This window comes from Gymnoscopelus microlampas, assembly GCF_963454915.1.
Source record: "Gymnoscopelus microlampas genome assembly, chromosome: 3".
NCBI classification, from domain to species: Eukaryota; Metazoa; Chordata; class Actinopteri; order Myctophiformes; family Myctophidae; genus Gymnoscopelus; species Gymnoscopelus microlampas.
In genome coordinates this window covers 5,819,120-5,829,106 of record NC_139940.1, presented here as the reverse complement: position 1 = coordinate 5,829,106, position 9,987 = coordinate 5,819,120, and the positions used below count along the sequence as shown (strand labels likewise).

General features: G+C 44.4%; 1 protein-coding gene across 3 annotated transcripts in view; it reads right to left on the bottom strand.

The window, feature by feature from the left end:
• LOC311042076 (mothers against decapentaplegic homolog 4-like) overlaps window positions 1-9,199 on the bottom strand; it is a 28,548-nt gene extending 19,349 nt beyond the window's left edge. The window contains exons 1-2 of one of the 3 annotated variants that reach the window (XM_084052618.1): window positions 9,099-9,199; window positions 7,994-8,223 (exon numbers count right to left, since the gene is read on the bottom strand). In XM_084052618.1, the coding sequence (XP_083908744.1) occupies window positions 7,994-8,221 (228 nt within the window). In that variant the 5' untranslated portion in view covers window positions 8,222-8,223; window positions 9,099-9,199. The other 2 variants (XM_084052620.1, XM_084052619.1) reach the window with 2 other exon arrangements.
• Between the last annotated feature and the right edge of the window lie 788 nt (window positions 9,200-9,987).

The window sequence follows — 9,987 nt, the reverse complement described above, 5'->3', positions numbered from 1 at the left end:
TCTCAAAGTGGGGTCCAGGGACCCCCAGGGGTACTTGAGGGAGTTCCAGGGGGTCCCCAGCTAAATGATAGATAGTTAGGAACCATGTTTGACCCTTATGGGTCTGTAACTCAGAGAGTGTACAAATGGAGTTAAATTAACATAGATTTTTTTTGGGGTCCCAGAGATAGAAATGCTATTAAATGGGGGTCCGTAGCCTAATACATGTCAAACTGGGGGTCCTTGAAATTAAAATGGTTGAGAATCACTGCTACTGTAGTGCCGTAAAAATCTTCTCTTATGGGGGTCCTTGGCATATCTTTTCAAATGGGGGTCCGCGGGCTAATACGTGTCAATTTGGGGGTCCTTGACATGAACAAGTTTGAGAACCACTTCTCTATGCGCAGCAGCCATATTGGAAAGAAATTGGGCCCCTTCCTTCACAGTTACCAATGATGCTAATTAAGGGTTATGTTCCATTCTGGTCAAACATAGTCAGGGTCAGGGTGCTGATATTGTGCATGTTGGCTCATAGGCCGTTGCTTCACCAGTGCGTCTCAAAGTGTGGTCCAGGGACCCTCATGGTTCCTTGAAGGGGTTCCAAATGGTCCCTTACGGGTGTAACTCTCAGAGTTATGGGGGTCCTTGTAATTTAAAACGTTTGAGAACCACTGTGCTACACTAAACGGAACAGAGCCGTCATTAGCATCGTTGGTAACACCAATGAAGGAAGTAAGGAAGCTGCCGGCTGCTGAGCATAGATCATACATGTGAAACTGGCAGCCCGGGGGCCACATGCAGCCCCCACCTTCACTTAATGTGTCCCACAGGTTAATATCGGAATACTGATAGATTATTATTGATTTCAGCTGTTACAATTCCAAACATGCAAACACAACCCGCTTTAATTACTTTACTTCAGTCTATATTAGTAGCTTAATGACTAGTATAAAAAATAAATATAAAAAAATGTCTTTTTTATGTCCAATGTATTTGTATTTCAGTTCATAAACATAACATAAGTATAACTAAATGCATTTCTAATTAAATAAAAATGTTACATTTCAGGATTCTATTCAAAAATAGCACAAAAAAAACAGGATTCCGTTTCAAAAATAGCAGATCTGCAAGCTCAAAACGCGTTACACTTTTGAACGTGTAGATCGGCTATTTTTGCTACTTTTGTCGCTTTTTGTGTGACAGAATGGCGAAGTACGGCATTAAAAATGCGGGAAAAGTTAAAATACAGAGATAAGAACTGTCTGCCCGACAGTATTATGCAATGTGGCCCTCTGGAGTGAGTGTGGAAATATAGTGGCCCTCAACATCATAGCCCTCAACATCATCAAAGTTGCCCACCTCTGGCATAGATAGAGACTATTGGGAGAAAAGGAGGAGGGGGGGGGGGGGGGGGGGGTCAAAAGAAAAAACGAGAAGCTTGTGCTCAGTAGAACGCAAATCTCCTCCAGGAGGCCTGCCCTTACAATAATAGTGATGTATGCACTGAAATTACTACCTAGAGCCATGTAACAGTAGTGTGTGGCCTGTGATTACCAGTTGTACATCATCCCTACTGCCATCCCCCACCCCCCCACCCCTACCACCACCTCTCTCTCTCATACTCATTGTCTCTCTCCATCCTTCCGTCAGATTGCTGTCATTCAAATATCTCTGTCATTCTTAATCTGCCCTCAGCCCTCCACTTGGTGGAGGGCTGGTTAAAGGAAGTGAAGTGATTTGCATTGGTTAAAATAAGTGTTAAATAGCTCTATATTCTGATAGTACTCATTGCTATAGAGTGTTTGTTCAATAAAAGGAGTCTCCTTGTCTCTCCAGCTCTTTATAAAACAGAAAATGCATTTTCGTTTCAGTTTCAGTTTCATTTCCAATTGTATCCAACCAGGACAGAGAACTCAATCAGGATACATATTAAACAAGTGAAATTGGAAGTGATGACACTAAGAAATGAGCAGACAAAATTGGAACTGGAACACTATACAAATTAAGCTTAAAAATGGGTACTTTCTCCTGATTGGCTGAGATTTTGACACCTACCGAAAAATGTATTTACTGTTTATTAAAGAGTTGGAGAGACAGGGAGACATCTGTTACTGAAAAAACACTCTATAGCAATGATTACTATCAGAATATAGTATTTTAACCTTTTAACAAAATACTTTTTGTTTTAACCAAACAATATCACTTACCCTACCTTTAAATCAATAATAACATTCATACGATTTCAACATACAGTACTAGACAACTATAATAGCAAAAAAGGAAGATCTGTAATGTCATGTCCATTACGGCTACGCAAGCTAACAATCAATGGCACATGAAACTGAACAGTAATGGCATATACAGTATAGGATGACATTGGAAAGATGGCAGCTTAGGAAAGAGACCTCAGACGTGTGTGTGGGCATGTGTGACACTCTCGGAGAGAAAAGAGACAGTTTGACCTCTCAGTCTACTGTAGCATAAAATGTCCTGTTCAAAATCAACCAAAACATGTTATTTTTAAACCCAGCTTGCTCGTTCAGCAACTGCACATGTCTGTGTGATTTCAAGACAGCAGTGTATTAGGTTATGTTAGTTTTGGTGAATGCGTTGGTGAGCGTCAGCACTCCAAACTGTGTCAAAGGCTCTAAAAAAGACTGACTTCAGGCAGCTCAGACTGAGCTGAATGTGAGCGGACATTAAGATTCATGATTTGTCGGTGTTGGGGTATGTTCTCACAATACATTGATGAATGCATTTTTTGGGCGTTCATCTCACGTGGACTTGTGCCAGCGTGTTGGCTAATATTGGTATACTGTATCCAAAATATGCAGAGGGACAGGAGTGTTTTATTTGGCTATAGTTAGTGGTATAGATCCCATAAGCCAGATGGACAGTCAGGTGCCCGATTGGCTAGTCCCGGTCCATAGCCTGCGTGGGATGCGTATCCGATGGCCTGGAGCGAGGGATGATTGATCTTTGATGTTTAATTCACAGAAATGATATAGTCGACATTGAGCGATATGAAAAATATTCAGTAACTGAGGTCCTTGGCCTACTGTCAGCGTGCACAAGACATATGACACTGATCCGCCTCGTAGTATACAAGATCAGCTAAAGACACACACACACGCACGCACACACACACGCACGCACGCACGCGCACACGCACACGCACACACACACACACACACACGCACACACACACACACACACACACACACACACACACACACACACGCACGCACGCACACACACACACACGCACACACACACACAGACGGGGAAAAGTATCACTCCCTTCATCTGAGATTAATTACGTGGAGATTAACAACACAACCTGCACACCTAAACAACGGTACACAACTGCACAACACTACAGAACTACACGACTTTACACAACTACACACTTTATAGGGCATTTGAGCAGACACACTTATCCAGAGCAGAATTGCAAGTGCACACGTACAACAACATTCCGTTGTTGTCGGGCAGAAACCTCTCATCTCCATATTTTAACTTTTTTTCTTTTTTTGTGAATTAATGCCCTACTTACAGTCATACTACAGTGTCACACAAAAGTAGCAAAAACAGCAGATCTACGATCTCAAAACGTGTCGCGATGTGATAGCGTTTTGGAGCTTGTAGATCTGCTACTTTTGCTATTTTTGAATTCGAATCCCTGAACATTATATCTGACATACGAGGTTTCCACCTGACAGAGACGAAATAACTCTACATAACTAAACATTGCACAACACTACACTCAGCTACACAACTATCCACCCATGCCTCCTGCCTTATGCCTTCCTTTTCCACTGCATGGCTTCCAGTTCAAAACACTGGTGATGACCTATGCGAGGCGATCAAGGACACATGGCACCCCTTACCTTCAGGACACAGGATCCAACCCCACACCCCCCTTACAAGTCACTTACATCAGCTAAAACCAAGTGTTCATTTCGTCGAATAAAACTGTGACGTAAAAATGTTCGTCGACTACCTTTTTTCACTGACGAAAACGATAATAAAAACTAAGCTATGATGACTAAAACTATGACTAAATATATTGACAATTTCGTCGACAAATAAAAACTAGACGAAAATGTTAGGGAGGGACGAGTGGAGAAGAGAGGCATTTTATGTTTGGTTGCGCTCAAGTGTTGCGCTCTGAAAATAGCGGATCTACAAGCTCACACTGCGACGCGTTGTGGGCTTGTAGATCTGCTATTTTCAGCATGAAAGTAAAATCAGCCATCAAGGCCCGCCAAAATACATTTTTTTTTTACAAAATCAACTGAATATTTAGTCGACAGAAACTAGACTAAAACGGAAACATTTTCAAATGACTAAAATTAAAATATGACTAAAACTAAATGACATTTTATTCAAAAGACTATGACTAAAACTAAAACTAAATCTAAATTTGCTGTCAAAATTAACACTTGCTAACACAGGACATCAGACTGTCCCCCCCCCCCTTCCCTACTACGACACCCTGGCCAGTGCCAGATAGATGCTAGTTATACTATGAAGATGCTAGGTTTGATGTTTACCTGCGGTATCCTTGTTACACTTTGAAGCACTTCATTGTTTTCTTTGCATTCTATTTACTTTGACCATTTATTTACCCTGTCGTTTGTCGACCAGGCCAGTGGTTCTCCAACCTTTTCCGGATCAGGGGGCCCACCTGAAAATCTTGAAAGTGTTCGCGGCCCACCCATCCGACCACTTATTAACACGGCAGCCTTTTGGCGGGTGGGCCGCGGAAAGGGCGCATGCATTTTGAGAGCATTTTAGTAATCTGTCAATCGGCCTGGGCCGCAGTGTGGCGGTCCAGGCACTCTAGGCTGCAATTCCAGCCTGACGGCGTGTCGCGAGTTCGAGCCCCGATCCCGACGACCTTTGCTGCGTGTCGCCCCCCCATCTCTCTTCCCATTTCCTGTCAGTCTACTGTCCAATAAATAAAGGCATAAAAGCCCCAAAACAGAAATCTTAAAGGAGTAGTTCACCCAAAACATTACTTATTTTCTATCAATTACACACCCCATGAAGCCTTGAATTATCGCTAATGCGATTGTGTTCGTGTAGACGCTCAGCAAAGCTTGGCTGCACCACGGTGGATTTGAACCCACAACCTCTGCGGTGGTGAGCAGGCAATTTACCACTGTGCCACCCGACTTTTTTTTACATTATATGTCTTTTGTATTCATGTTATATTACCATTACAATCGTAGTGTTTTGGCCCACTTGCAATACCCTCAAGTTGGGATACCACTGGACTAGGGTTCATGTCATTTACTCTGGTCTTCCACTTTGTAAGTCGCTCTTGATAAGAGGATCTGATAAATGCCTAAATTATCTATTGTTTTATAGGGAGGTGTGTTGTTTATACTATTACATGTTTTCTAAATGTTCGACATAAGATCACAACAATGTTAATATGATTACAACCTATCACAATGACTTGACTCCTGTAACATGAGGTGTATTCGTATTGTCATATTCTTGCCTAGAACAAGACAACACAACACCATATCACACTACACAACACTACACAACACTACAGAACTGGATAAAGAACTGTTCATACTATTGATTACCACGCACAAAAAAACACGTTTCATTGCAATCAGCCCCAATAGACTAGATTAGACCAGGGGTCTTCAACAGGGGGTCCGGGACCCCTAGGGGGTCCTCAGAGTTACTACAGGGGGTCTGCCAAATCTTTGTGTGATATGATTTTTTTTTTACCTTAACCAGTTGAACCCTAGCATCCCTTTTTTTTAAGTAAAACTTTAGCCAAAAAATAGCAGATCTACAAGCTCACAACGCCTCGCGCTGCGAGGCATTGTGAGCTTGTAGATCTGCTATTTTTTGTCAAAGAGGTTTAGGTGTAGAGCGACAAAAGAGCCGACCAAGTAAACGAAAAAAGTTTAATCTGAAACACAATTTTATACAAATATAGAGGGGGTCAGTGCTTCATCTCTCACTCAACTAGGGGGTCCTTGGCCTGAAAACGTTGAAGACCCCTGGTATTAGACTATAAGAGGAAATGTGTCCTAAGGATGGCGCTAGAGGAAAGGCCATGGGGGGGTCACCAAAGTCGGTTGGGGCCATCGTCTGGGGAGCATGACGGTTCACAACGTATTCCATGACAGGTAGATTTAGAGACACCTTAGAACACAGATCAGTTAACCTGGGTCAGTTAACCTGGATTAAAGTGTTTGAACCGGCCGACTGACACTGCCATCCTTATGGCCTGCAGGCTGGCCAGGCTAAAAACATGATCTACCTCTGTTTAGTGTGGTGGGGTAGAATGTTGTTCAGACAAGCTTAACACCCCCCCCCCACCCACCTGCACCTGGCTGACTAGCATCCTCTGTTTATAACCTGAATATCTAACATATTTCTTTTCCTGTCTGTCTGTTACATAAAAAGCCTCCATCCACCTTCTACCGCTTATCCAGAATTGGGTCGCGGAAGTTTACAGCAGAGAATCCCAGACTCCCAGACATTTCCCAACCTACATTAGCTACTGCTTTCCAAGGTGAGCGTAGAGATATAATCCCCCCCATCTGATCTGCCCCGTGGTCTCTTTTCGAGCTGGACATGGGTGGGAAACCTCCCCTAGGGAGGACGCCCAGGAGGCATCCGTATTAGATGTCCGAACTAGGAATGGGACGACATCTCACGATTAGTGTGGCCAAAATAATTACGATTAATGATATTATCGCGATAATAGGCTCTATTCACAGCAGCCATATTATGAAGAAATTCACAGGTGTTACCAATGATACTAATGAAGGCTCTGTTCCATTCTGGTCTAACAGAGTCAGGGTGCTGACGTTGTGCATGTTGGCTCAATGGAAACACTCTGCTACACCAGTTGGTCTAAAGTTGGGGTCCAGGGACCCTCATGGGCTTCCAAGTGGCCCCTTGCGGTTGTGTAACTCTGATTTGTACACTCTCAGAGTTATGGGGTCGTGGAAACCACCGTGCTACACTAAATGGAACAGAGCCTTCATTAGTATCATTGGTAACACCTGTGAAGGAAGTGATAATATGGCTGCTGTGCATAGAGCCTATCAAAATATGCCTAAAACTCATAAAATGTCCCTTTTGTTAACCACTTGCACCCCAGCATCCATATTCTGGGGGGGAACATTAGCCATAAATATTAGCAATTCTTCGGCGAAGAGATTCGACACAGACATTTGGCGTAGACAAAAAAAAAGTAGCATATGACGGACAATTTAACGATACATTTAAATATCCGCAATATGATCATTGTGAGCTTTTTTTATTGCGATAAACGATCATCGTCCCATGATCCTATAGTCCGAACCACCGCAACTGGCTCCTTTCCATGTGACGGAGCAACAGCGAAGCAAGTCTCTCCAGGATGACTGGGCTTCTTGCGCTTTCAGCAGCACAGCAAACCCTCCTGAGAAAACTACAGTAATTCAATCTGAGCTCTTATCCACGATCTTGTTCTTTCGGTCGTGAACCACATTGCGTGACCCTGCTGAGAGCAGGTATGAAGATCGACTGGTAGATCGAGAATTGTGACACTAGCTCTCTTTTCATCACAACAATGCGGCACAGCGAACGCAGTAACGCTCCTGCTGCTCCGACTCTCCTATTCTGTGAGAGGTATAATAAAGTAATTCCCGCTGTTTGTAGAGTAGAACTAGCGTGATTATCAGACTGAAGCTGCGTGGAGCTTCAGTCTGAAATTGGCTCCAGTGTCGGGGATTACAAGGGGGAGGGGATTAGAAATTCCCTAAACCAATCCTAAGGGATCCCCACGCCCACCTCCGCCTCTCATTGGACAACGCATTTTGTACCGGAGAAGTCCTAGGTTCACATTTACAACTCCAGACCAAGAGGCAGTCCACTCAGAGAGTGGGCGGGGTCTATGGTATGTTACCAGGCTAGAGTAGAACGGCATAGCACACGATAGTGCAGCGTACAGCATATAGCGGAGTGTAGTGCGTAGAGCGCCCCCTACCTGCAGCCGTCCGTCCAGCGTCCTCTGGATGGTGACGCAGCCGCTGGGGTGGATGCCATTGGTGGTGATGGCGGTGATGAGGGAGTCTAGCTCCTCCTTCTTCTCCTTCAGTTTTTTCACCAGGCTCTCGATCGCCCGCTTGGCGAAGCCCTCGCTCTCTCCGCCCTGACGGTGAACCAGCAAGCTGTGGACTATACTGACGCACGCATCACTGCTGTTTACTGACATGCCTACACACACGCACGCACGCACACACACACACACACACACAGGCATACACACACGCACACACACACACACACACACACACACACACACACACACACACACACACACACACACACACACACACACACACACACACACACACACACACACACACACACACACACACACACACACACACACACATACACACACAAGCACAGAGGTTAGACTATGGACTATACTGATACAAGCATCACTACTAAAAACTGCAGCACTGACCAGTGTTTAGATCTATCCCAGGCTAACTGACATGTGTTTTAAATCTTAACCCGGGTTAACTGACCAGCGTTCTAAATCTTAACCCGGGTTAACTGACATGTGTTTTAAATCTTAACCCGGGTTAACTGACCAGCGTTCTAAATCTTAACCCGGGTTAACTGACCAGCGTTCTAAATCTTAACCCGGGTTAACTGACCAGTGTTCTAAATCTTAACCCGGGTTAACTGACCAGCATTCTAAATCTTAACCCGGGTTAACTGACCAGCATTCTAAATCTTAACCCGGGTTAACTGACCAGTGTTCTAAATCTTAACCCAGGTTAACTGACCAGCATTCTAAATCTTAACGCGGGTTGTTGTACTGACCAGTGTTTTAAAGTTACCCCAGGTTAACTGACCTATAGTATAGCTCCACCAGTAACACTCTGAAGGAGTAACTAAGTATACTCTAATAGTAGTATTCAAGTGTGCTCTATACTGTACTCCAATGTATTCCATGTCCAATGTGTATACCTTCTAATCCGTCTAACCTTTGCCCGTTCCATTTGTGTTCTAGTATACTCTCTCCTCTCTAATCTGCTGTCTCTCTGGTCCATTCTACTCTACTGGACTCCACTTACCGCTCAGTCTGCAGTAGAATGTCTGTAGAGCTCTTTAAACTCTGCTCAGCCCCAGACTGCTCTCTGTTATCAGCCTCCTTCACATCCTGCTGTTCAGACACACACAGACAGAGAGAGAGAGACACAGAGACAGAGAGAGAGAGAGAGAGAGAGAGAGAGAGAGAGAGAGAGAGAGAGAGAGAGAGAGAGAGAGAGGGTGGGAGTGACAGACAGAGAGAGAGAGACAGTGTTTGTAAGTTGTCTGGGCCAAGCGAGAGCCAATGGCTGTCTGCCATCGGAGCCAACTATGACGCGTGTCTGCCTCTCTCTCTCTCTGTGTGTGTGTGTGTGTGTGTGTGTGTGTGTGTGTGTGTGTGTGTGTGTGTGTGTGTGTGTGTGTGTGTGTGTGTGTGTGTGTGTGTGTGTGTGTGTGTGTGTGTGGTGAGACAGAGAGAGAGAGAGAGAGAGAGAGAGAGAGAGAGAGAGAGAGAGAGAGAGAAAGGGAGACTGAGTGAGAGTGAGAGAAAGAGAGGTAGACTGAGAGAAATTAGAGAAGTGTAGAGAAAGAGACATTGACAGAGAGAGGGAAAGGGAAAGTGAGAGAAATAGAGAGATTGAAGGAGAGAGATCGTTTGTGTGTGTGTGTGTGTGTGTGTGTGTGTGTGTGTGTGTGTGTGTGTGTGTGTGTGTGTGTGTGTGTGTGTGTGCATATGTAAAGCTGTATGTGCGTATGTATGACTGTGTATGACTCTGTGTGTGCGTGTGCGTGTGCGTGCGTGCGTGCGCGCGTGCGTGTTTGTGTGTGGTTGATTGGCAGGTCAGGACAGCTTGTGGTAAACCACCTCGTTAAGACCGGAGCCAAAAATAAAAGCTGCTAAATAAACCTTCCTAATCACTGTTAAACAAAACT